The sequence below is a fragment of the Macaca fascicularis genome, chromosome 16 (assembly GCF_037993035.2).
Source record: "Macaca fascicularis isolate 582-1 chromosome 16, T2T-MFA8v1.1".
Taxonomy (NCBI): domain Eukaryota; kingdom Metazoa; phylum Chordata; class Mammalia; order Primates; family Cercopithecidae; genus Macaca; species Macaca fascicularis.
Window position 1 is genome coordinate 75,846,874 of NC_088390.1, and position 26,812 is coordinate 75,873,685.

At 39.8% G+C, this 26,812-nt stretch overlaps 1 protein-coding gene across 10 annotated transcripts in view; it reads left to right on the top strand.

Moving 5' to 3' along the window:
• Window positions 1-26,812, top strand: part of MAP2K6 (mitogen-activated protein kinase kinase 6) — a 141,614-nt gene that overhangs the window by 108,802 nt on the left and 6,000 nt on the right. For 5 of the 10 annotated variants that reach the window (XM_065531914.2, XM_065531913.2, XM_065531919.2 and 2 more), the window contains 8 exons: window positions 567-683; window positions 1,347-1,398; window positions 3,997-4,124; window positions 5,385-5,462; window positions 7,037-7,176; window positions 16,563-16,608; window positions 18,507-18,600; window positions 22,198-23,770. In XM_065531914.2, the coding sequence (XP_065387986.1) occupies window positions 567-683; window positions 1,347-1,398; window positions 3,997-4,124; window positions 5,385-5,462; window positions 7,037-7,176; window positions 16,563-16,608; window positions 18,507-18,600; window positions 22,198-22,223 (681 nt within the window). In that variant the 3' untranslated portion in view covers window positions 22,224-23,770. Of the gene's footprint in view, window positions 1-566; window positions 684-1,346; window positions 1,399-3,996; window positions 4,125-5,384; window positions 5,463-7,036; window positions 7,177-16,562; window positions 16,609-18,506; window positions 18,601-22,197; window positions 25,116-26,812 lie in introns of those variants that run through there. The other 5 variants (XM_045374500.3, XM_065531915.2, XM_074020265.1 and 2 more) reach the window with 3 other exon arrangements.

Below are 26,812 nucleotides of genomic sequence, written 5' to 3' on the forward strand. Positions count from 1 at the left end.
GCCTATAGACTGATTTGCATAGATCTCTTATAATTGGAAATATTCTGGTCTTTGGACTGCTTTAGGAACTTCATCTAGCCTACTTGTGTACCATGTAGACGTACTTTGATCTCTTTTCTCTACCTCTGTTTTTCACTTCACCATGATATGAATTATGAGGCTTCACCTCATTAAAACCAGCTTTTTGACTGACTATTGCTGTTGTTTAGTGTGAGAGATCCGACAGGGAGTAGGCATCTAGACCTAACTCCTAGACAGTGGTATCAGTAAAGGCCTGGATTTCTGGGGTTTTATTGCTTATGTCTGTTAGTAATTAGATTCCATTTTTCATTAAGGGGTAGGAGATCACATGCAGGTTCTGCTCAGCTACCTACTGGTTTGCTCTTTGGAGATAACCTTGCTTATTTGTGAATTCCTTTATGATCTTGACAGAAAGCAATATATTTCCCCTCAAAATTCAAGAAAGAAATAGTTAATTCTTCAGGACAGGTATTTACTGTTTTTTTTAATTTTTCTTTCTCCCTTTTTCATCCTTTTAAACAATTCCTGAACCAATTGGTCTCCAGGGTGATGTGTGGATCTGCATGGAGCTCATGGACACATCACTAGATAAATTCTACAAACAAGTTATTGATAAAGGCCAGACAATTCCAGAGGACATCTTAGGGAAAATAGCAGTTTCTGTGAGTACATTTTGATCCCTACTGCAAGGATAATGTGAGAAATAAAGTCCCTATGTGTCTTTGTATCTCAATATGAAGAAATACTACCTGGGCCAGAGCTACTATTCGTACATGTCTGTTGACATTTATTGGTGGATGGATAAATACATGCTTTCCTTTCTGAGCACTATATAGAAGATTCTAGCCCTGCTTTGGTTTGACAGACTCTAGGTTAAATGACTCTAAGTGCTGCATTCATCAGCTATGACCACATTCCTGGTGTCTATATTCTGACATTAGTTTATTTTGATTTTCATTTATGGATGTTTAAAATATTCTCTTAAGACTAGTAGGCATAGAATGAAGCAGAAGGAAAATAAATAGAAAGAAGGTCTTCTACCTTCATGGCTATTCAGGTTCAGGAGGGTGGAGAGAAAAAGAATGAGGGCAAATGAACAAGATAGATGAGGGAGACATCCTTTCTGATATAAGATACAGTCCTCTCTGGTGGATGGAGTCCAATTTGCGTAACTTCCTATGTATTTTCCTAGATAGGACCACCACTATTTGAGAAAATATCTCACTGGTAATCTAAAGCCAAGCATAATAAACCTTGATATACTTAATATTCAATTTCTTTCCAGCGATATGATAAATAAATCTATCTTTGTGTTTCTCTTGCAGATTGTAAAAGCATTAGAACATTTACACAGTAAGCTGTCTGTCATTCACAGAGGTAAGCAGCCATGAGCTGCCTTGGCTGTTCCTTTGATAAAGTTAATTTCCTTCACCTGGAGACCCTCCCTACCCCCAACCCCCCATGAATGGAAGTAGAATTGACTCAGGCAAGAGAACTAAGGGGCTTTCTTTTGAGATTGGATAGCAAACCATATAAGTAGTATTCCTTATCGTGGCTGAGGACATAAGAAGACATGATCTTTGTCTTACATCCAAATTGAATATAAACACTTGTTGGCCAGCAGAGCTGTGGGATTACATCATTGAGAATTTTAGAGAATATGATAAAAATCGATCCTGTATTGGCCATCACATGAGAGCTTGTTGTAAACGAATCATGGGTCTCAATATCAAATGAATTGGAATTTGCATTTTAACAAGATTTCCAGGTGATTCTTGTGCACATGAAAGTGTGAAAAACTGGTATAAAGCAGAGCCCTTTCAGACAACAAGAGGCAGGATAAAATGATTTATCTCTTCCTCCTTCCTTTTCTTCCTTCTTATTGGCCTGTTATGTCTTCAACCATGCATTCATCCATCCATCCATTAATTCATTCATCTTCTCTCCACCCATTCATCCATTTATTCATCTTTTAAAATCACTTTTAAAATGTAATAGATGCCCTGAGAGGTATATGAGAAGAAAGTATACTGTTATTAAATTATGCATCAGGATTCTTATAGGGAAGTAAGATAAATATACAAAAAAACAAAACAACAACAACAAAAAGAAACAAAAAAAAAAACCCTTAGAAATATGAAAGTACCAAGCTGGGTGCCGTGGCTCATGCCTGTAATCCCAGCACTTTGGGAGGCCGAGGCAGGCGGATCACCTGAGGTCAAGAGTTTGAGACCAGCCTGGCCAACATGACAAAACCCTGTCTCTACTGAAAATACAAAAATTAGTTGGGTGTGGTGGTGGGTGCCTGTAATCCCAGCTACTTGGGAGGCTGAGGCATGAGAATCACTTGAACCTGGGAGGAAGAGGTTGCAGTGAGCCAAGATCTTACTACTGCACTCCAGCCTGGGCGACACAGTGAGACTCCATCTCAAAAAAATAAATAAATAAATAAATAAAAAATAAAAAAAGCAAGTACCAAATATAGAAGTAATTTAGATAATGTAAAATAAGTAAGTGCTATCACTTAGTGATTGTCGTTAGGGAAACTTCGGGGAAGAGATACCCTCAACCATGTCTTTGGGAAAAATAATGGAATGTACTGGTATGTAAGAGGGCCTTGTGGTTTGGATAATTCTTGAACTCTCTGAGCCTGGAAATAATGTAAAATGCCTTCCACAGTGTGCCTATTATTGTTAGTTGTTATTATTAAAAATTGGAAAAATAGGATGAAGGAAGATGAGGAGAAGAAAATAGTAAGGAATACAGATAGGAAAAGGACTGTAGATTATTCACAAGTTTGAAATTAACATTAAGGGTTATTTCACCATTATGAAATATGTAATTCATATTAGAGAATATATGTAAGGTATAAAAATAATAAAATGAAATTTGTATGTCTTTCAGCTTAAAGGGAAAATTATAAAGGATAATTTTTAAAGCTTTTGTAATAATCTTTATCTTCCAATTTTATGGGCATTGTGAAAAGTATCACAAAGGGAAAAAATTAACTGTAATTTCAAATTTTATTATCCAGAGATAATTGTAGTTCCATTTTTTGGGCATATGGGTGGGTGAGTTAAATCTTTCTAGTCAAAGGGATTAATTTAAAATCTGGTCTGTAATACTGCTTCTTCAGTACCTGCCCTGTGGTCTGGAATACCTGGGTTCATGATCCTTTACACTATGTGACCTCTGACACATCACTTGCAGAGGTTTCAATCAAAATTTGTTGCTTTGGGCTGGGCTTGGTGGCTCACATCTGTAATCACAACCCTTTGGGAGGTGGGGTGGGAGGATTGCTTGAGGCTAGGAGTTTGAGACCAGCCTGGTCAAGAGACATCCTGTCTATCAAAAAAATTAAAATAAAATAAAAAAATAAAAAGCCGGGCATGGTGGTGCACACCTGTAGTCCTAGCTACTAGGAGACTGAGGCAGGAGGGTGATTTGAGCCCAGGAGTTTGAGGCTGCAGTGACCTATGATCACACCACTGCATACCAGTTGAGTGACAGTAAAACCTTATCTTGAAGAAAAAACCAAACCAAACAGAAACAAAGGTTGGTTTGGTCATGTTTGGTATATCATTGTGTCACGGTCTGCCTTTTTGTTCTTCGTTTTATTACTCCTACATTAAATATCATTAGATCATTTTGAATCGGGCATTTGATTCAGTAATAATTTTTTAGGTTCTTACTGCAAATATGAGGGTAATGAAGATCATAAAATCAGTGGAGAATGCAGTTTTTTGTATTGAGAAATTCACAGTTCTACGAGGCATGAACAAAACATGAAATAGAAAATCAAGTTGAAAGCAATAAGCAGTTTATACCTATGGGTCAGGGATGGCAGTTACTTCTGTGTTGGGCAACTTGGGGAAAGGAAGATGGACAAATGGAGATTTTAGGCCCTCTGGTGGTAGAGAAATGAACCTTGAAAGCAGACTGGAATGATGGGATCCTGGTTGCTTTTGCTTTCAGACGTCAAGCCTTCTAATGTACTCATTAATGCTCTCGGTCAAGTGAAGATGTGCGATTTTGGAATCAGTGGCTACTTGGTGGACTCTGTTGCTAAAACAATTGATGCGGGTTGCAAACCATACATGGCCGTAAGTACATTAGCTAGCGTGGCATCTGGTAATGTCACTGCTGACAAATCATGCTGGGAAACAAGCAATGGATGGCCACAGAGGGAAAATGGAAATGTACGTAAGACTCCAAAAGTAGTCTGCCTCTTAGTTTTTCTTCAAAATGTCATGTCTGAAATCTTTACTCACTTGCTTCGTATATTGTCTTAGTTTGTTCAGGCTGCTAGGCAAAATAACATAAGCCAGGCAGCCTATAAACAACAGAAATTTATTTCTCACAGTTTTTGGAGGCTAGGAAATCCAAGATGAAGGCACCAGAAGATTTGGTGTCTGATGAGGGCTCACGTTTCTCAGGATCATCCATATCTCCTTCCTGCTTAGTCTTCCCACAGTGAAAGGGGCGAGGGATCTCTCTAGGGCTTCTTTTATAAGGACCCCAGTCCTATTCATTAGTGTTCCACCTTCATGACTCATGAAGGCCCTGCCTTCTGATACCATCACATGTGCGATTAGATTTTAACCCGTGGATTTTGGTGGGGAACAAACGTTCAGACCATAATTATATATGTATTACTTTAAAAAAATCAAGTGAAAGAAATATGTTATTTGAAAAATCATATATACAATACATATAGCCTGCACAGTTTTCCACACTGTATCGCAGGGGAGTATTGCATTGTTTGTTGAGGACAAAATAGTAAATTAGAACTTAAATTACCCAAACAAGACAGTTAGATTAGTCATGAGAAGACCTCACAGCTGTGAAGATTCACTGCCTTTAGCAGAGACCTTGCAATCCCCTTTAACTGAAGGAACAGACGCTAGATTCTATGTGGAAATGGACTTGTGCTTTGAATCGAAAAGCTTCCTGTCTGTGTTTAGTTAAAAATTGCTCAGGTCTATTAGCATGGGACAGTAGCCCAGTGACTCTTGTTTTATTGAGTTCTGGACTGTTCATGTTTTAAACAAGGATAATTCTAGATGGGCAAAGTAGCTTTACAACGTATACCCTGTTTCTTCTTAAGGCAGATTTTAAATTTGTTATGAAAGGAACTTGATCCATTACTGTGTCCAAGAAAAGACAAACACAGAAGAAAGGAAACCCTGTGGAGACATGGATATTTATTGTAGTTAACCAGGTCTTCTTGGCCTCAGAGGCATGTTAACAGCTTATAACAACTCACTTGGCAGCTGATGCTACCCCCATCCCCAGAGACTGTTGAACTAAGAATGTTATCTCAACTGTCTTCCCAGTTTCTCAGTTGTCTGTCTCCTTTCCAGCCTGAAAGAATAAACCCAGAGCTCAACCAGAAGGGATACAGTGTGAAGTCTGACATTTGGAGTCTGGGCATCACGATGGTAGTGTATGCCAATTGTCATGAACTATGAGGTTGTGGGCATGAAACTTGAATGAGGTGGACTTTGGGTCCAAGAAACAAATGCCCTAAATGCTGGTTTGGGGCGCCCTCTCCTGCTGAGGTGGTAGGAGATTTTGAGTAATAATTGTTTGTAGTGTGGTATAGTAAAAACACCGACACGGGATTGGGGAAACCAATTTTTCTCTTGATTCCACCTCTGACGAGCTGTATGCCTTTTTGAGTAATTGTTACAGTCACACAGACTATCTTCCTATCCTCATCTGTAAAATAAGAGGATCTGACCATATTCCTTATAGTTTAAAATTCAATTATTCAAGCCAAGGCAAGAAACTTAAGCTGTGCAAAGAATGCTAATGTGCGTGAACCCTGATAGGGCCGTGTTTTCCAGGACATAGGCTATGCTTCCCAGGATATTTTTGTTGGAGAAGTAGAAGTTAAAGACTGATGAGGTCAGTGTATTAGTTCGTTTTCACACTGCTGATAAATGCATCCCCAAGACTGAGTAATTTAAGAGAAAAAGAGGTTGAATGGACTTACAGTTCCATGTGGCTGGGGAGGCCTCATGATCATGGTGGAAGGTGAAAGGCACATCTTACATGGTGGCAGACAAGAGAGAATGAGAGGGCCAAGCGAAAAGAGAGATGCTTCATAAAACCATCGGATCTCATGAGACTTTTTTGCTACCGTGAGAACCGTAGAACAGTATGGGGGAACCACCCCATGATTCAATTATCTCCCACTGGGTCTGTCCCACAACATGTAGGAATTATGGGCGCTACAATTCAAGATGAGATTTGGGTGGGGATGCAGCCACACCATATCAATCAGGTATATCCTCAATACAGGATAACCAGTAGGATGATTTCCTTAGACACAAGCCCTAAAGTTACATGATTTATTCCTAACTTATTCATGGCTTTGGTGATTGTAAATTTCATCACTTTGGTGGTCATACATTTTCAGTGGATCACCGAGGTCTGGAATTATCCACTGTGGTCCTGGCTCCTCCCCAGGCACAGCAGCTGAATAAATCCCATGAGTTATTTCTCCTGCCTGCCCAGAAAACACGTGATCCTGTAATGCAAAGTGGCCTTTTCTCAAGTCCAAAAAAAGATGAGTCATTTGGTTCTAGGTTGCTTTCTCCCCCTGTCATTTCACCAAGCGACCTGCAGGTGGCAGTAGATGCTCAGCTCTGGAAAGGTCTCAGGCTGGGAATTACTTTTCAGACCAAACATTTGAAATCCTCTTAGCTTTACATCCTGAAGTTTAATACTGTTGGCTTACAATTTTTATGAAGTGCCACAGTGAGTTTTAGTGAGGGGCCTGGTTTTAGATAGGCTTAAGTGGCTGTGGCTAGTAAGTAATATTTAAAAATCCCTAGCACTAGGGATTTGGGGAAAATTGCTAGAGAACAAATTATTAGTTTATTTCCCCCCACCCCTTATACTTGAACTTTGCCTTGTGTTTCCCTCTGGCTCTCCACGAATGAAACATGGGTGATCCCCTAACGCAGCCCTGTTGAAACTGTTGTCTGCTGTTTCCTCTCTTCTCCAGATTGAGTTGGCCATCCTTCGATTTCCCTATGATTCCTGGGGAACTCCATTTCAGCAGCTCAAACAGGTGGTAGAGGAGCCATCTCCACAACTCCCAGCAGACAAGTTCTCTGCAGAGTTCGTTGACTTTACCTCACAGTGGTAAGAAAGCCTCACCTCCCAAGTGTCAATGTGAAAGAAGAAGATGTGTTCTCATGAGTTTCTTCCATCGGGTTTGTCTCCATCATGCATACATTCATTCCGAAAGCATTTGTGGAGTGCGCCCTCTGCTGGAGAAGCAAAGATGACCGTATCACACTCCCTGCCCTCGCTGAGCCCAAAGTCAAGTAGAGAAGTCTCATAAATGAATAATTATAGTATAAAGTGGCAACTGCAGTGATAGAGATAGGGGCATGGGTGATTTAAGAAACTCGGAGGGAAGATCTCAGGATAGGCTTTTCTGGAGGAGATAAATCCGGAGCTGAGATCGTGAGAGGTGTTTTCCAAGCAGAAGGGAAATAGGAAAGGAAACGTATTCCAAACAGAAGGAATATCATTCACAATGTCACAAAAGCAAGAAACTCCTTTATGTGAGCTTTAAGCAATTTGATGTAGATTAAAGCATAAAGAGAAAGCTGATGGGACCCATTAGAGGCCTGGGGATAGGGAGTAGAGGCAAAGAATTACTTTGGGTGAGAAGATAGTGGGTAGTTTAAGAGTGTTTCTTAGGTCCTCAGAAGTCTTGTAGAACCTTGGTTGCTACTGAATACTTGCTAACTGTGGAGAAACTTGCCCACCATAAGAGACAATGCTGAAGTTCTGGGAAGGGAATCCAAAGAAAGTTGGGGTGGAAAGAGGGAGGGAGCCATACTCATGTAGTAAACTATATTTTCATGAAAACTGCCAGGGCAGTCAAGAAAAGCAACAGAGGGAAAGTATTCTCTAGACAATCAAGTCATTTCTGTGTGCGTAGAGGTCATGATGCCTGGCATGACTTGATAGTAATGATCATGGCAAGTGATGCTGGAAGCGGGATGCCAGAAATGAAGCACATCCCTGAGCCAGGTTAGTGTATTTGGCCATCCCACAGAAGTAGATGAGAATTAGGAGGAAGGGGACTGGGAGATGGTGGCAGGCCCAGCTGTGATCTTCGGAGGGGAGCCGTTCTGAGTACTCACTGCTGGGGAAGGGTCTGGAGCTCTGAAGGCTGTTTGAGGTACTGAGGAAGCTGAAGGAACATCTTCCTCATGGCTTAATTCCTCGGCCTCCATGCTTTTTAGAAGTGCTGTGAGGTGGAGCACCCATGCCTGTAATCCCAGTACTTTGGGAGGCCGAGGTGAGTGGATCACCTGAGGTCAGGAGTTCAAGACCAGCCTGGCCAACATGGTGAAAACTCGACTCTACTAAAAATACAAAAAATTAACTGGGCGTGTGGTGGACAGCTGTAATCTTGGGAGGCTGAGGCAGGAGAATCGCTTGAACCCAGGAGGTGGAGGTTGTAGTGAGCCGAGATCACACCATTGCACTCCAGCCTGGGCGACAAGGACAAAACTTCATCTTAAAACAAATAAATAAGAAATAAAAACATAAAGCTGTGAATACAGCATTGATCAGGAAATGTGGAAGAAACATAAAACAAAGCAACTGTCTGTTGCTTGTGACCTAAGAGCTCTTGGACTCTTTGTTAGCCCAAGGCCCCTTCTCATCCCTGGTACTTTTCCCTGATGATGTATGAGGCTGGTCTGCAGTTGTTTGTTTTCGTTTTTGACTGGATGACTAGAGAGGGGCTGGAGCCTCGAGTGCTAGTACAATAGTTGTTGGATGCCTCTTAAAATATATATCTTCTAGCTACTTCCTGTCTGTTTTCCTTGAGGGAGTGTGCTAGATGTGGTAGTACCTCTGCCAGGATGAGTTCATGATTTTGCCTTCTGGATTCAAAAACTTGTTTTTTGTGGTTGGTTGGTTGGTTGGATATTTATTTATTTATTACCTTATCCTCAAATGTTTAAGGTCACATCAAAGAAAGGGGTGAGGGGCTGGGCGTGGTGACTCATGGCTGTAATTCCAGCACTTTGGGAGGCCAAGGTGGCGGATCACTTGAGGTCAGGAGTTCGAGACCAGCCTGACCAACATGGTGAAAAACCATCTCTGCTAAAAATACAAAAATTAGCCAAGTGTGGTGGCACATGCCTGCAGTCCCAGCTACTCAGGAGGTTGATGCAGGAGAATTGCTTGAACGCAGGAGGCGGAGGTTGCAGTGAGCTGAGATTGTGCCACTGCACTCCAGCCTGGGTGATAAGAGAGAGACGCCATCTCAAAAAAAAAAAAAAAAAAAAAAAAAGGGATGAGGCATCTTGGGTAATACTACAGAACAGTAGTTCTCAAGAGGGTTGGTAATGGGGAATGACCTTATCTAGCTAAGTCTCTTCAAATTGTTCTCCCTATTACCTTTCTCCCGCCTGTCCCCTTTTCCCAAGATTCTAGGTACTTTAGGAAATTTTGGTAAGAACGAGGCTGGTGTGAAAAGTTTGAGAAAGCCGAGTCTACCATTGTGAATCACCAGTTTAATCCAATGATTCTCAACTGTGGCTGCTCATTTGTAAAACTCTAGTGAGCTTTCAATATCACTGTCCTCTAGGACTCATCCTCATAGACGCTGATTTAATTGGTCTGGGGAGGGGCCAATATACTAATTTTTTTTAAATGTTCTCAAGTCATTTTTATGTACAGCTGTGGTGATAACCCTGGGTTTCGACATATGATCTATGGACCTGCCGTCAACTACTTTCTGTTTAGAAGGCTTATTTTCTTCAATTTATTTTAAAAAATCATCCAATTGCTTGATTTTTCTTTCACCAGTGTATTTTTTCTCTTACTTAGAATTTTCTCCAAAGAATCAGAACACTGAAACTTTTTACAGATGTTTGAAAAATGAACACCTTGAGAAATAAATGTTTTCTAATTGCAATGTGTGCACACGTATGTGGAAGTTCTAGATACGCATCATTGCTCTTCATATAATGACTGCCTGTGCCTACTCTCTCCTTATAACTCCCTTAGTGTTTTCATGGCCGCCTACTAAGATATCCCCTTCTCTCTCGTTTTCTTTTATTTTAGCCCAGCTACCACAGTTCATTAATTAAAAAATTTTGAGCCATAGACATGTCCCAGCTTTCCTGAAACTGTCAATTCTATTAATACTGTTTGCTCAGTGTCATTTCATTTCTACTCAAGTAAGTCAGTTTGTCTTATATCTGGGTTTATTAAAAATAATACCCTGTCTCTACAAAAAATACACAAGTTAGCTGGGTGTAGTGGTGTACACGTGGGGTCCCAGCTACTTGGGAGGCTGAGGTGGGAGGATCGCTTGAGCATGGAAGGCTGAGGCTGCCGTGAGCCATAATTGTGCCACTGCACTCCAGCTTGGGTGACAGAGCAAGACCCTGCTAAAATAAGATAAAATTAAAATTAAATAAATAAAATATAATATAAAGTAAAATAAAATATGAAAATATCTAGAAACAAAACCCAAATCACTTTACCCTGAAAGTCATTAAAAGATAAATTATCCTTCGTCAAAGTTTCAGTATTGTCGTTCTGGTAGAACGCTATACTTAAGAATATCAATTGTCTAACATAGTCATTTTGTTGGTATGGGAATTAAGAAATAGAAGGGAATTGTTAATTCTGAATTTTATGAGCATTCTTACTTAACCTCAATTTGACTTTTTCAACATGTAAGCTCTCCTCTTCCAGGTCAATGATTTTTTTGCCTGCCACAAACCACCAATATATTTTCTTTGATATCCCTTAAGGATGAACATTATTTTTCAACTGGGTTGAAAAAGTCATCTTGCACTCAAAAAGTAGCACTGATTTTCTTTTAGAGTTTATGACTGTCCTAGAAATTTATGGAAGCAGTTTGATTTTTCATACGTATATTAACATATGGGTACATACCTCCATCCATTAGCAATCTAGTGATTTTACTTGTTTGATTACTGAAAGCTTGAGGTTTGATCTGGAGCTTGGTGGAAAGAATGGAAAAGTGATTTTTTTTTTTTTTTTTTTTTTTTTTTGAGACGGAGTCTTGCTCAGTCGCCCAGGCTGGAGTGTGGTTGCGCGATCTTGACTCACTGCAAGCACCGCCTCCTAGGTTCACGCCATTCTCCTGCCTCAGCCTCCCGAAGAAAAGTGATTGTTAACAGAGGAGTACCTCTTCTACCTCTTGTTGAACAGAGGGCTATTCCCTGTGCGCATAACTCCCCTTTATCAGCTATTATTTTTCTCATGAATAAAGCTGTATTATTGAGACATATCTTCATTAAAAAACCTTTTTTTCCTTGTGATCTCCATGTTTTTTATATTTTTATTACATAGGCTATGGCCCTCCCTGACTTCTCAGAAAGTCTCAACTCTATGTGCTGAGTGGGGAAGGGAGGCTACGGATTTGGAAAGTGAAATATTTAATCTCAAATTTCAAGATAGATACATCTATGTTTTTATCTCCTACATCTGTCTTTGGTATGTAGAAAAAGAACACATTACCCACAGCCTAGGTAACCATCAGAGTATTTGTTTGTGAACTTGTATATGCTACCTCTAAGCATTTGATGTCACAATGCTATCATACACCTGCACCCAAGGAATCAACCTGGCACGATGCCATCTCCATGTTGCTAGGTACTGTAATTCTGTATCCAGGGAATTGACTTGGCAGCCACTCTTGTCTGGCGCATTAGTACTGATCACTGCTTGTTAGTTGACAGGAAATCACATAGTTTGTGGAGTGAAGTAGAAAAGCTACAGGCTATCATCGCCACACCCAAAGTTAGACCTAGAGTCCAGAATTCCAGTTTTTGCATTTCTTTTGCAGTAACGTCTGACAAATGTTTCCTGAAGGAGAAAGAAGAGTTAACCATATGAACGCAAAGGAAAAAAGCAAACCCACAGTGGTTTCTTGCAAACCCTTCTTTTCTGTATTTATTTTGAGATAGGACTACGGAATGAGATTTTCTTCTTCTTTTTCCTATGTATCTCTTTCTTATCATAGGGATTTTAAGGAGTTCTTGGGCAGAGTTTTGTTGACCATGTCAGCCTTGTTTTGGGATTCATCATAGAGAAGTCTAATAGAGAAGTCTTGCTTTCTAGTCCTGCAGAGGGGTTAACAAACGAGTTCGCAAAAGATTGGAATCTTAGCCGGTTTCATCATAAACTCTTCCTATCGGTTCACAGAAGGAAGTCACTGGAAATCAACTGCCGAGTGCCAAAACAGCTGGACTTCCCTTTGGCTTTCTCTCCAGGCCTATTTAGGAAGCTGTGGGCCCGACTGACCAGTCTGATGGCATATCAAAGGGTAGTGGAGGCCCAGTCAAGCATCGATATTGTCTGACTCAGAGAAGCTAGTATGAAACACAGTCAAATTCAGTCTCCTATTTGTGCAGGAAGGACAGTAAAAAGAGGCACTAGATGTTTATTTAGCTTTTGACAAGTGTACGCCTTGAAAGGCGCAATGTGTTTTTATTCTGTGGATGCACCAAATAGCCCTTCTTGGAAATGATCGGGAGAATTCAAATAGGCAGAAATCCTCTGGTCAGCACAAACTTCAAGCTAGCAATTCTCAAGACAGCATGAGCTGTTTTTTAGTGTCAGCTATGGTCAGAAGCGTGTGTTGTGGCATTTGGAAAAAGAATTAGGGCAGTTAGCTAATTGCACGCTTGAAAATGACAAGCCCCTTGAAAATTCAGAAGTCTGATTCCAGTTCAAAAAGAAATTGGTATTGCTTTGAACTCCAAAGTTGTTATTGTGTACTGAATTTCAAGTACTTCCTACTAAACATGGAAAATCTACTTTCCCCCCAACCTTATCCTGAGTATTTTGCTATTCTTAGCCCATGTTTTGAAGTGTTCTTGATGTAAAAGATGGAAAGAATGGGTTATATCAGTTACATTAATTTAATAAACAGCCTTGCTTTGCTGTGTAAGTATTTTCCATTCATATTCTGCGGTAGTGTTTGGGGCAGATTGTAAACTTTGTAATCAGGGGCCAGGAGTCCAGGAATAGCCTATTGGCCAGTAGTCTTGGAGGTTTCAGGAATCCTTAACACTTTATGATGGATCAACTAGGGTACTTTCCCATATTTTCTTTATACAGAGTTAACAAAACTGGAAATCTTTTTTTTTTCTTTTTTGATACAGAATATCACCCTGTCGCCCAGGTTGGAGTGCAGTGGCACAATCTCAGCTCACTGCAACCTCTGCCTCTTGGGTTCAAGTGATTCTTGTGCCTCAGCTTCCTTAGTAACTGGGATTATAGTCACCTGCCACCATGCTCAGCTAATTTTTGTATTTTTAGTAGAGTCGGGGTTTCACCATGTTGGCCAGGCTGGTCTTGAACTCCTGACCTCAAGTGAGCTCAAGTGATCCACCTGCCTCGCCCTCCCGAAGTGTTGGGATTACAGGCGTGAGCCACCGCACCTGGCCGAGAAATTTTTATAAGCTGTTCCAGAAGTGAAAAGATATCCTGATTCAAAATCAGTATTTTTAAAAATAATTTTTAAATTATTTTAAAATAATTTTTAAAAATACTGTATTTTTAAAAATACAGCATGTAAAAAAATACAATATTTTAAAAAAATACAGCATTTAAAAAATACAGTATTTTTAAAAATGGAGATATTTAAACTCATCTATCTGTTGGTAAGGTTCTATACCTTACCCCTGTCATGCTTAGCTTCAGAGGGTGAGGCAGAGCTCACGCCACACGTACTAGGTCTCATTTGCTCAAAATGATCCATTTTATCTCTTCTGCTAAATATAAAGTCTGCTAAAGTCCTTTTATCTCTTCTGCTGAATATAAAGTAAAAAATCGGCACATTTTTACATTTGAGAAACAAGCTTTTCTTCCTGACATTGTTGTTGGCTGATGAAAGCTAGTAACGGAGTGGGCCTGGGTCCTCAGTGAGAATGTTCCAGATGCAATGCAGAGTTTAAGTTCTAAATAGAGACACCAGAATCAACCATTTGAATATTGACTGTGGATTTAATGTTGTGCTTGTGCTTTTTGTTATTTACTTAGTGTGTTACATTGTTCCAACGATAGAGAAGAATTTCTGGTTTTTGATTTGCTTTGAACAATAGTGGGAAATTCAGGGCTTCTAGCCTGTTTGTTATTTTTACTAGGGTCTGTGTGCAAGTCAGCAATACTCCTGGGATCACACTGCTTCTTCTGTGTTTCTTTCTAGGTAAACTAGCTCTTGAACTTAGAAAGAAACACTTTGGCTTCCTGGGGCTGAGGGCAGGAGACGGTCGTGATGAGAATGTGCTTAAAGACAGACGAACCAGCTGGAGATGTTCCTTTTAAGTGAAGGGGAGAGGAAGCAGCAACAAGGAGGGACCACCTGTTACACATAGCACAGCGTTTCTTTCTCTCTGCACTATTGACATTTTGGGCTAGATTGTTCTTTGTTGTGGTGGATTGCCCAGTGCATTGTGGGATGTTTAGCAACATCCCCAGCCTCTACCTCTTAGATGCCAGTAACACCCTGCCACCAGGTGTAACAACCAAAAATGGCTCCTGACAGTTTCCATATATCCCCTGGGGAGCAAAATGACCTCCAGCTGAGACCCACCCACGTAGACCCTCAGCATCTAGGTACCTACAAAACCATCAGTGGGAGTTACACGGACTCATTCATTTCACTCAGCACACATTCCCATATCAATCGGACTTTGCCAGCTGTTAATTCCTCTTTCTAATGCGCTCTTATTTTTATCCTCAGTTGAGATGAAACGTTCTCTCATAGGTTGTCTGGTCAGTGAGGTCACTAGGTCCTAGGTCTGCCCTCAGTTCCAGGTTGAAACTTCTGTCCTCACATCTACCTGTACCCTGTCTCAGGTTCCCTGGCTTCCACCCACAGCATTGCCTGGAATAAACTGGTAGGCTGATTTTAAGTTGTTTTGGTTCAAAAACTTTCTCTCTCTCTCTCTCTTTTTTTTTTTTTTTAATTTTATTTCGTTTTAAACCACAGTTTCTCGAAGTGCCTGAACTACTTCGTTGTTTCATGGTTCTGTACCTTACCCCGTCATGCTTAGCTTCAGAGGGTGAGGCAGAGCTCATGCCACACATACTAGATCTCATTTGCTCAAAACGATCCATTAGCTCAAATCCCAGCAACCTAAGAATCAGTTACATTTTGATTCCTCCAACTCCAGGCAAAATTCCTTTCCATTCCAATGCCAGGCAAAGCCCCTTTTCATTCATGGATGATTTTGTGGCCCACTGGGCACAGGAGTCTGTAGGTTGCCTTGCAAATCATAGTTTTCAAAATCATCTTTTTCTCCATTCTGTAACCTGGGATTCCACCTCCAAGTAAACTGTTTCTTTTTTTTTTTCTTTCCTTTCTTTTTTCTTTTTTTTTCATTTGAAGGCCAGAGTTGGATAAAGGATAGGGATGGGCTGAGGATGGGGTGATGGGTTGGTCTCTTCATCTTACAGTTTTATTACCGTTAAATAATAAGTAACAGCACTTATTGCCTCCGGTATCAAATGTTATTAAACGTATGTGTCAACAGAGAGCAGAATAACCAGAAGTCACCTGACAATAACACATGACCGGAAAGTATTTCTAAAAGAATAATTGCTGTCACTGAGTGTGCTTTCTCTTTTATCGGCTGTCGTAAACAGGTCTTATTACCTTTGTCATAAACAAGTAGTATTACCTTAGAAATGTTATGGGGGGCTGGGCACAGTGGCTCACACCTGTAATCCCAGCACTTTGGAAGGCTGAGGCACGTGGATCACTTGAGCCTAAGAGTTCAAGACCAGCCTGGGCAACATGGTGAAACCCTGCCTCTACAAAAAATACAAAAAATTAGCCAGGCATGGTGGCACATGCCTGTAATCCCAGCTACTCAGGTGGCTGAGGCAGGAAGATCACCTGAGCCTAGGGAGGTGGAGGCTGCAGTGAGCCAAGATTGTATGCTCCTGCACTCCAGCCTGGGCAACAGAGCCAGCACCTGTCTCAAGGAAAAGAAAATAAATATTAAGGGTTTATTGCTTCTATCTCAGGCAGGTTTGGTTAGGACTATATAAAAGCAAATTATATATTCATGGGAAACAGAAGCAAAAAGAACCAGGTACCTGACAGTGAAGAGATAACAAATGGTGATGTAAGAAACACCTGCCAATTTCTTTGTCTGTGGAAACGGCATTAAAAGCTGCATTGAGGAAAGTAGATATTTTTGAAATATAATGGCTTTAGATCAGAAAAATTAGTCTGTATGTCATTGGTAAAGTATCAGAAGGAAAGTGCACACACACACACACACACACAAACACACACAACTGTTTTTCCCATTAAGGTACAACCAGGATGATTTAAAACATAATACATAAGCGTTACAGAAGAGGAAAGTCAAGATAGGAGGCTGTGTTTTCAATACACTTTTAAAGCTAATTATGTTTAGTGTTCTACAGGTTCTGAAATCCTTGTCTAAAGAAAATACATATGGCTTCTAGATTTTAATGATTATTTTTTTTTCTTTAAGCTTAAAGAAGAATTCCAAAGAACGGCCTACATACCCAGAGCTAATGGTGAGTATTGTTGGAAATGTAAACATGAGTATACTAATAGCTATAAAAGGCAAAGTCACTAAGACCTAAATTATCATCACATCACCATGTTGGAAGAGTTGGTTCATTGAGACATCAGTGACAGGAATTGAACTCCAGGTAAGAGAGTTAAAGAGTTCATCCTACATCCTTCTTAAACATAGGTTGGAACCTGTCACTATTCTTAGCAACTTTTTTCCAGGCTGATAAACCTGTTGTGATACAGAGCAAATTATGTGTATACGATTTATATTTTTGAATTTAAAAGATATGAGAAGCCACATATTACTAAGATAAAATGAAGGAAAGTATGATTTAAGAGATTTCAATAATGAGAAAAACTTAAATGCTATTTGACTGATCAATTTTTGATAAAATATCTGGCCTAAATTAGATGAACAACTTTTTGGTGGTAGCTAGGGAGGAAAAAAAAAATGTTTGCTTTTTGTTTTCACTTTGGTGGAAAAAAGTAAGACGAAGCATTATTAGCTTGAATTGTACTCCCTCAGCATTCACAGTTTATCACTTGCTGTATCTATAAAAAGCAAGAGTGAAAGTAAGATCTTAACATTGTTGTATTAAAATAACTTCTCTTAAATTGTTGTAACTATAGGCAGGGCACGGTAGCTGCTCATGCCAGTAATCCTAGCACTCTGGGAGGCCGAGATGGGCAGATTGCTTGAGCCCAGGAGTTGGAGACCAACCTGGGCAACATGACGAAACCCCAACTCAAAAAAAAGTACAAAAAATTAGCCAGGCATGGTGGCATTTGCCTGTAGCCCCAGCTACTCAGGAGGCCGAGGTGGCAGGATCACTTGAGCCCGGGAAGTTAAGGCAGCAGTGAGCCGTATTTGTGCCACTGAATTCCAGCCTGGGTGATAGAGTGAGACCTTGTCTCAAAGAAAAACAAACAAACAAACAAAACTCGGTAACTACAATTCTAAGCTAATTACTAATGATTCTAAGCTAAATACAAATGGCAAGGACCTAAACTTGGCAATGCTTTACTTTATCTAAGTGTATGTTGAATGAAGGAGAAACACATTTTTTAAGGGGGGAGAAATATATAAAATTCAGACTATTTGCTAATCTGTGTTAACTCTTTCCTAGATTTGTTTCAATTATCAAGGTTTTCATTTTAGTGGGGGAAAGAAGAGTCACGTTCATGCACAATTTCAAAAGCAATAAATCACTGACACCCTTGCCGACTGGAACACATCAGTGTTTCTTACTGGAATTCATCAGGCATTAAATGCTTCCTCCTCTGCTATCCCAGCCACAAGCCCCGCTGTCTTCAAGACCAACTCAGTCTTAGAAGCACGGATTCCTAATGTCAAATGCTGTGGTGAGGTGGCTTAGATATGAGGAAGCACAGCTTGGAAATGCCGAGTCAGGAAGAATTATAGAAAGCTGATCAGGAAGATGCATGACAGCTACAGCCAGTCACATAGGTTTTCAATTCTGTTGCCTAAGCTTTGATTGAAGATTGAATTGTTTTGCAACTGGATGAACTGGAGACGAGGCCATCTCCTTGGGCCTCCCCTGGGTCCGTTAAAAGGCAGCCCCCTGGTACTCAGCACTCGACCAGTTTTATTCAACTAAAACTCACAGTTAAAGAAGGAAATATGAGTCATGTTTGAGAAAATCCTAGCATGCTACATGTTTAAGTTGAATATTTTCTTCCTGATTATTTTTTAATAGCCAGTCAAAGGCTTTTTCAGTTCTGTCTACTCTTTTTACATATGCTTATGCACCTGCTAGGGCATTTTTGAATTAATTTCACATAAAATACAGTAGATATAAAGTTTTTCTTGTAGGATACTGTGGAGCCTGTAATCCTATTTTATTTATTTGTTTATATTTTATTTTTTATTTTTTAGAGATGGAGTCTCATTATGTTGCCCAGGCTGGTCTCGAATTCCTGGGCTCAAACGATCCTCCTGCCTGCGCCCCCGCAAGTAGCTGGGACTACAAGTGTGCACCTGTATTCCTATTCTAAAGTCACCATGTTTTGTAACTAATTTCAAATAAGAAGAACATTTTCTATATGTTTCTGGCTATTTAAAATACAGAACTTTTTTTTTTCTTCTTCCAAGTGGTTTCTGATCAGAAATTTCACTGAAACATGCTTGAGAAAAAGAATGATTAATATACATGGGCAGCTGAAGTCGAATTCTACATTTGCAATATGTTCTAATCCTGTGATATTTTATGGCCTACATATATATTAATGTTATAAAATCATGTCGGTTCCCATTTTCTTCTCACAGCATTCGTCTTTGTGGTTCTGGAAATGGACTTGCCTTTTACGGCTATAACTATTCCCTGCTTTCCTGTGGAATTGAGGTTTTCAAATGGAAAATCTGAGTCCAAACTCCCTGACTTTAGCATTGAGAAAACACTTGCTGAGAGGCAATTGTTTAGATTTTAGGAGTTGGTGAGGAAGTATGAAGGAAAAAAATAATCCTTTTTCCAGGTGAAGGACATTTTAATTAAGGCCTTAACCTAGACATGTTCCTCTTATAGAAATCCCAAATGTTTCTCTCGCTAACATGGATTGAAGGGTGTGTATTCTTTAAGATCATCTCATGTGCTTGTTTTCTCAAATGTCACTGGGGAGTATGACTCAGTAGAATTTATTCTTCTAAAGTAGGTAGCAGCCAACTTTTTCTGTAAAGGACTAAATAGTAAGTATTTTAGTCTTCGTAGGCCATACAGTTGCTGTTTACAATGGCTGAATTCAGTGTTGCAATGTGGAAGCAGCCATATCCAATGTGTTTAAAAAAAAAAAAATGGTGTGTGGCTGTGTTCCAATAAAACTTTATTTAAAAAACAGGAAGTGGGCTAAATTTGGCCTCTGGGTCACAGGTAGCTGATCCCTGTCCTAGATGATAATCATGAGAAATGATAAACCAGTTCATTCAAGTGAACTGGTGAAATAATTGCCCAGTGAAATAATTATGTTCTCCAATTATCTTAGGAAGTTCTAGATTGAATTGTATCTTAAACAAAAATGCCTGAACCCATTCAAAACCATAGTCTTAAGGGATGAGGTGCTGTGCATGGGACAAGGAGACCTGCTGGTGACTGTAGCTTGTCTGTCTATTCCTCACAGTATGTTCATGGATCTCCATGTTTTCTTCAGGCACATCAGTGAGCCTAAATGGTGTAAAGTCCTCCCTTCTTGTCTCCCTGACTCCTCTTTTGGGAAATCCAGCCTGGGACTATAGTCTGAGTATTATTCATGCTCCCTCATTTGCCCATTTCCTGGTTGCTGCCCTTGCTAATCTTAATTCATTGTTTATAGAAAGGACTGGGTTCCCTCTTAACCTTTTGCAGCCTCAAAACCCACACAAGAAGGCAAGTCACACTTTCCATTTGACATCCCTACCCGTTTTCCCCTCCCCCTGGCCTTCTGGCTCTCATAGCATTTTCTCAGCCTGGGAATAAATGGAAAGATGCCTAGGGATTTTCTTTTTTTTAAATTAAAGACTTCAAGTCAGGTTATTTAATTCATTTGCAGACTCAGGCTTCATCCACTGAGCTAATAGCCACTAGCAGAACAAAAGGCAAGGTGGGGCTGGCAGGTGTTGGAAGCAGTCACAAAGATAATCTGAGGTTTGGCCTGTCCTGTTTTGATAGTAAAAAACTTTTAAGGACGTTAAAAGATTTCCAAATGTCCAGAGGATGTGGGAAAGCTAATAAGTATGATGGTAGAGCCCTTAGTAAGTGTGCTGTGTATATGGTTACTAATCAGAAGTATGGCTGCTATTTAGTTTTTGAGGGAGCTCGGGAGGAAGGACCTGACAGCCAGAGCTTCAGTTGATTTCATGAGTGTAAGGATCCGAGCCAGCACCCAACCTGTGTCCTCAGATGGGCAAAGGGAGAAAATCTCTTTTCCATTTTCTGAGTCATGATGCTTAATCGTGACCAGCTATCTTCTTTGGGGTTTTAATTTCTTCGTTCCTTTCCCATTTGCTTTGTTTCCTAGAATTTCCATGGGTGCGAACTCAGTTTTCCACAGAGCTGACTCATCCAACCCTCCGCTGTCAGGTTTAAAACAAATATAATTAGAAAACCTACAGCTGGGCAACATAAAGGTTGGAAACTAAACTCCCTAAAGTCAGGGGAAACTGAGTCACTTATGCGTCTGGATGTAAAAATGCTTACATTTAGCTACTCAACTGGTCATTGAAAATAGTACTACCAGGCAATCAAGGAAGTGAGCATGGGAGGTGAGACACGTGGGACTAAGTTCTACCTGTAGGAATTACCCTTTTTGGTTAGGTTTGGTTGATTCTATTTCCACTGGGTTTGGTTGGTTCTGTTTCCACTGTAAGAACTGTGGCTCATGACCTGATATATCTTTCTAAGTAGAGGTGGCGGTTCCGCTGTGAGAGCCGGCCACTTATTGTAACAAAATTGAGCAATCTGGGGAGAGTTGTTCTAGGGCAGAGAAAATGGCTTCCTGTTCAGAATTGTTTTGAAATGCATGACCTCTTGAATCACACACCATGCCTGTTCCCTTAGCAAAGCACAAGACTTGTTATGGTTTTATAATTTACTTGATCTGAGCTGTGTGGATAGAGACTCTTCTTTTCCCTTTTCAATCCTTAATCTCCGAGTTCAATTTTCTCTGCATATAACTAGAGTTTGGCAGTCTACATTATTTTTCAGATGGATCAATTCTTCATCAGGAGAGACATAAGTGTAACTCGTGGCTTGGCAAATGGCTTTAACTGTTTCAGTCTAAACCAATTCTCCAATGTCAAAGGCAAGGGCTACCTTCCTTGCACATTTACTGTTCAACAAAATTGACTTCTCATTCATTCATCTTTCTCCTGAGAAATAAAAGTGCATACACCTGGCCCGGCATAGTGGCACATGCCTGTGATCCCAGCACTTTGGGAGGCCGAGGCAGGTAGATCACAAGATCAGGAGATCAAGACCATCCTGGCTAACACAGTGAAACCCTGTCTCTACTAAAAGTACAAAAAATTAGCCGGGCATGGTGGCAAGCACCTGTGGTCCCAGCTACTCGGGAGGCTGAGGCAGGAGAATCACTTGAACCTGGGAGATGGAGTTTGCAGTGAGCCAAGATTGCACCACTGCACTCCAGCCTGGGCAACACAGAGAGACCTCATCTAAGAAGAAAAAAAAAAAGTGCATACACCTATGAATTGTCTTATTATCTTACTACTATATTAGCCTAAAATGACCTTGTGGGGCCCAGGGCTATTTGTAAATCAGAGTTTGGGTTGTTTTTTGGTCAATCTTTGTATGTTGCCGTAGAGGAAACTTACGTAGCATAATTACTTTTTTTTTTTTTTTTAGTTTAAAGAATATAGTGGAAACCTAGAGATATCAGGATGGAAAGAGTGACAACTAAGAGATACCTTTAAAACGTTTGCATCACTAGGTGTGTGCTTGATTTTGGAAAGGGTAGGAAGAGCCCAGCCTAACTCAAATAGGGTTACTTAATCCCTGTACCAAGCGGATCTATTCATTTGCTAATCTCATATATTGTTAGTGAGAAATATTAATGCCATGTTTTTTCTTTTTCTTTTCCAGCAACATCCATTTTTCACCCTACATGAATCCAAAGGAACAGATGTGGCATCTTTTGTAAAACTGATTCTTGGAGATTAAAAAGCAATGGACTTAATCGGTTGACCCTACTGTGGATTGGTGGGTTTTGGGGTGAAGCAAGTTCACTACAGCGTCAATAGAGAGTCATCTTTGAGATAATTGAACCCTTCCTCTGAGAGGGTTTTCTCTCCCAATTTTCTTTTTATTCCCCCTCTTGAGGGGGCCTTGGGATCTATAGTATAGAATGAACTGTCTAGATGGATGAATTATGATAAAGGCTTAGGACTTAAAAAGGTGATTAAATATTTAATGATGTGTCATATGAGTCCTCAAGCTTCTCAGATTTCTCTTTTTCTTTACAAAATGAATGCATTAGCCCTGACAAAAAGGTGCTACAGTAGTGATGAAATTATAAGTAGATTTGTAGTTCGTCCCATTTATTATTTTAATATTTATGTTTAAGTGCTTGCTTGAAAAGATTCCATTTTATACAAGAAGGGAGATTCAAAAAAAAAAAAAAAAGACAAGGTTGGGTTGGCAATATTTATAGGGCTTTTATTTTTTAAGTTCAATTGTGTCTGTGATCCAGAAGAAATTATTTAATATGCATCTTTGAGAATATTATAAAAATATCAAAAAGGAGCTCTTCTTGTGACATGTCTGTTCCAGCTGTTGTGACTGCTGCCATTTTTGCAAACATCTGCCCAATCCTGGGTGATCACCACATCTTTTAGGGGAAGTGGCGAGATGCTCTGGTCATTACTCTTTTCCCCAACTTTGGAAAACGTAAAAATCACTCATATCACAGCTCAAAGAGTAAAACATTTGGTTCTCCTGACACTTGTGGTATAGTATTAGTGGAAAGTGATTCATAATATGATTTTATATCCACCTACCTATTCATCTACCTGTGTGTGTGTTTCTCTGTATATTTGGCAATTCGCAAGTCCTGCCAAATGGTTTCCATGAGCATCTGTGTTTGGTAAGGAGGACATTTGTCAGTTTTGAGGGGGAGATGTGTTAAACTACAGAAAAAAAATGGTGCCTTCTTCTGCGTTTGTCTCTCCTGCCATGTGTAAGTTCTAAGGATTGCCTTTGTAGTTAATGCACTCTTTGGCTTTGTTTGTTTTCTTGTTCAGTGAAGCAGCCTTACTATTCATAGAAGGGCTAGAATAGGAGAAAATTAAAGGTGGTGAGTAATTATTTGATAAGATGAGGAAATAATAGGAAAGGTTGAATTAATTCCTAGGCATGGACTACCAGACAACCACAAGTTGAGTTGAGGCCACATTTTTCTTTAGCAGCGTGCAATAGCTGACTCCTCTGTAGGAGATGAGCTTCATCAGGAGCTCCTAGCAGGTTGACTAAGCAACAGAATTTCTTTCTCATGGCTAAATATACCCACAGGTTGTCTGATTTGTAGCTCTAGGTTTCTTGATGATCAAGGAGTGAAGTAATTGACAGGGAAAATATAGACCTATGATGAATAACCAGGAACCATTGTTTTTGGACAAGGAAGGACAGAAGATTTTTATTTTAAAAAGAAAAAAGAAAACCATACTTTTTCTTTCTTGGCCTCAAGTTCAATATGGAGAGGATTGCTTCCCTGAATCCTCTCTTCCTTCCCCTTTTAGATTTTGAAGTGCAATCATATATTTTTCTCTGTTTGCATTTTTTCCTCTTTGTTCTTGACAAGGAAGAGTTGCTCCTGCCCAGAATGAGTGTGACACTTCCGAACACTTCTTCATATTCAGTTCCAAGATATATCTGTTTGATTAAACATGAGCTTCCTCTGCTCTGAAGCTACCTCTGTCCTCATTTTATTCTAGCCAGGAAAGGAGTATCACCCTAGTGATGATGGCCATTCACTTTCCCATCTATCTTCCTAAATCTGGAAGTTCTTCTCTTTGAGACCAAGAGAAAAATTGCAATTGTGTTCCTTATTTTATTCACTCATCTATGAAAACAGGAAGCAATAGGAAAAAAAAAAAATCCGGTTACTCCATTTTAGCTTTTGGTGAATGATGTAAAGCAAATTGTCTCTCTGGTCCAGGTCCAATTACTCTTACCTGTTTTTCCACTTTGAGACATTCTAAACAAAATGTGTAACTTCTCATATGTATGCCTCTCCCATCTGTGAACCTAGGCCAAACTTGCAAAAAGAATCATATTAATAGTAGGGTAGAGAACAAGTTAGTCTATGGTTCTCAACCCTGGTGCACATTGGAACCATCTGGGAGCTGTGAACACTGTCGCTGCCAATGTTCCAGCCACCAGAGATTTGGATTTAACTGGTGGGGCCTAGGAATTGGTGTTTTTTTGTTTTTTGTTTTGTTTTGTTTTTTTACACACCTTCATGTGAAGCAGGGTTCAGAACACTGACCTAGTACTTTCTAAAGAGAACTGACTTAAATTTACTTTCTTTTGAACATTTACAGTGAGTAACATGCAGAGAGTAACAAGAACAGGTCCTATTTCTTTCCCTGTCCTCATCAGTGGAAATCTCTTTGTAACTATGAGGGAAGGCATGTTCTTGGGATACTGATAGGAAATTTAGAACACCTTTTCCCCAGAGAAGCAGTATTTTGCACTGTTATTAAATATCTTATGCGCTAAAGTCAAAAGAATGACTTGATAGCCTCACGAGACTAAATTTTAGAGCATGGTTTTGTGTTTGGAAAACTGTGTTGTAAGTTTCAATCAACTAGCTTTTGAAAAAGTCAAGATACCTAAACTATATATAAATTGGGAGTATTCTGTACATATAGATTTATATATAAAGACATCTGTATCCACGGATGACTCTCAAAATAGTTAATGCCTCACCAGCATAGACCATCTGAATATCAGCCCTGTCTACACCTCTCAATGTATTACAAAATCAGTATAGCTCTACAAAAGAGATCCTACTTATTTCCCCAAATGTATTTGATTTTGTTTCATATAATTGTCCATGTTATAATTTTTGAAAATGTTTATTAAAATAGTCATTTCTCTTGTGATATTATTAGTTTAAGAGGTGTGCCCCAAAAAGTAATCTGCATAACTTTTAAGACAATTACCCTATGTTTGTATGTATCAATGAATATTGCCCACCAGAGTAGCCACCTTGAGAGACTCCGTATTTATATAAATAATGCTATTAAATTATTTTTACCATTTCTCTTTCAGAAAAGGCTTTAGAATCTGTTCCCTCCCCTGAGATGTGTGTCATCATTGGAGAATTATTACTTTTGTTGTTGTTGTTTGTTTTGCTTTTTACAAAAATCCTTACCAGGTGTTTCCCTCTGATTTACCTGCCTTGTTGATCAGATTTAGCACAAAGCTGTATTTGACAATTTCTAGAAGTTAAATCGTCCCTCAGAGCTGGAGTTTTAGCATCATTGAATCTTTGTAAAACACCATGTCATGGGCTCTGAAGATAATTTCAAATGAAGATTTCCACACCCCGCCCCCACCACCCCTGCCCAAAGGGCATGATTATTTTTAAGTAGAGTCATTCTTCCCCCAGAATAAGTGTAATCTCCCGAAGTGACTACTTTGAGGGAGATAGAACCCCCATAAAGGTATAAGTTTGTTGATAAAATATCAGGTAGTCACCGATTTTGCATGTGAAAGTCACCTATTTTCTATGATTGAAGGCCCTGATGACGGGGAATAATCTATTTCTTCCTAAAGACTGTGTTTGGTCACACTGATTTAATCAGAAAAAAAATGGGTTTAATAAGCAGCTTCTATCACATTTAAGCCATCTGAAATGGAAACGAGTATGTATGGGCATGGCTTGAAATTGTTTACATTTTACAGTTCTTGTATATCCTTCAAGCCTAACAAAAAATTGTATGTGCCAGAGATTCCTAAACTTTCTGTGTTCAGTTGTCTTAGTAATTTTTTTCATGGTGCCCCAGGCCAAAATGTATACTTAATAGTTCAGTGTTTTAAGTAATTAGGTCCCAACAGCTTAATAATAGCAGTTTGCACAGTGTCCTGCATATGACACTACGTTTCCCTTAAAAATTTCTAACACTGGCTGAGCACGGTGGCTCACGCCTGTAATCCCACCACTTTGGGAGGCTGAGGTGGGTGGATCACCTGAGGTCAGGAATTTGAGACCAGCCTGACCAACATGATGAAACCCCATCTCTATTGAAAATGCAAAATTAGCCGGGCGTAGTGGCACATGCCTGTAATCCCAGCTACTCAGGAGCCTGAGGCAGGAGAATTGCTTGAACCCAGGAGGCAGAGGTTGCAGGGAGCCGGTAATGCGCCATTGCACTCCAGCCTAGGCAACAAGAGCGAAACTTCATCTCAAAAAAAAAAAAAAACAAAAACTTACAACATCTTGCTAAGCCTGTGAGCGTGCTGTGGTGCCTTGGGATATCTCAGTACATAATTTGGGGACCACAGATATCTGTTATGCCAATGTTTGCACTGTCTGCTGTTGGTGACCCTCAAAATGGAATTCTTGGCCATTCAATTCTCCACATTATTTCACTCTTTGTTTTGTTATTATTAGTATTGTTATTGCTTGCCATTGGCTAATTGATTTTTTTTTTTTTTTTTTTTTTTGAGACGGAGTCTCGCTCTGTTGCCCAGG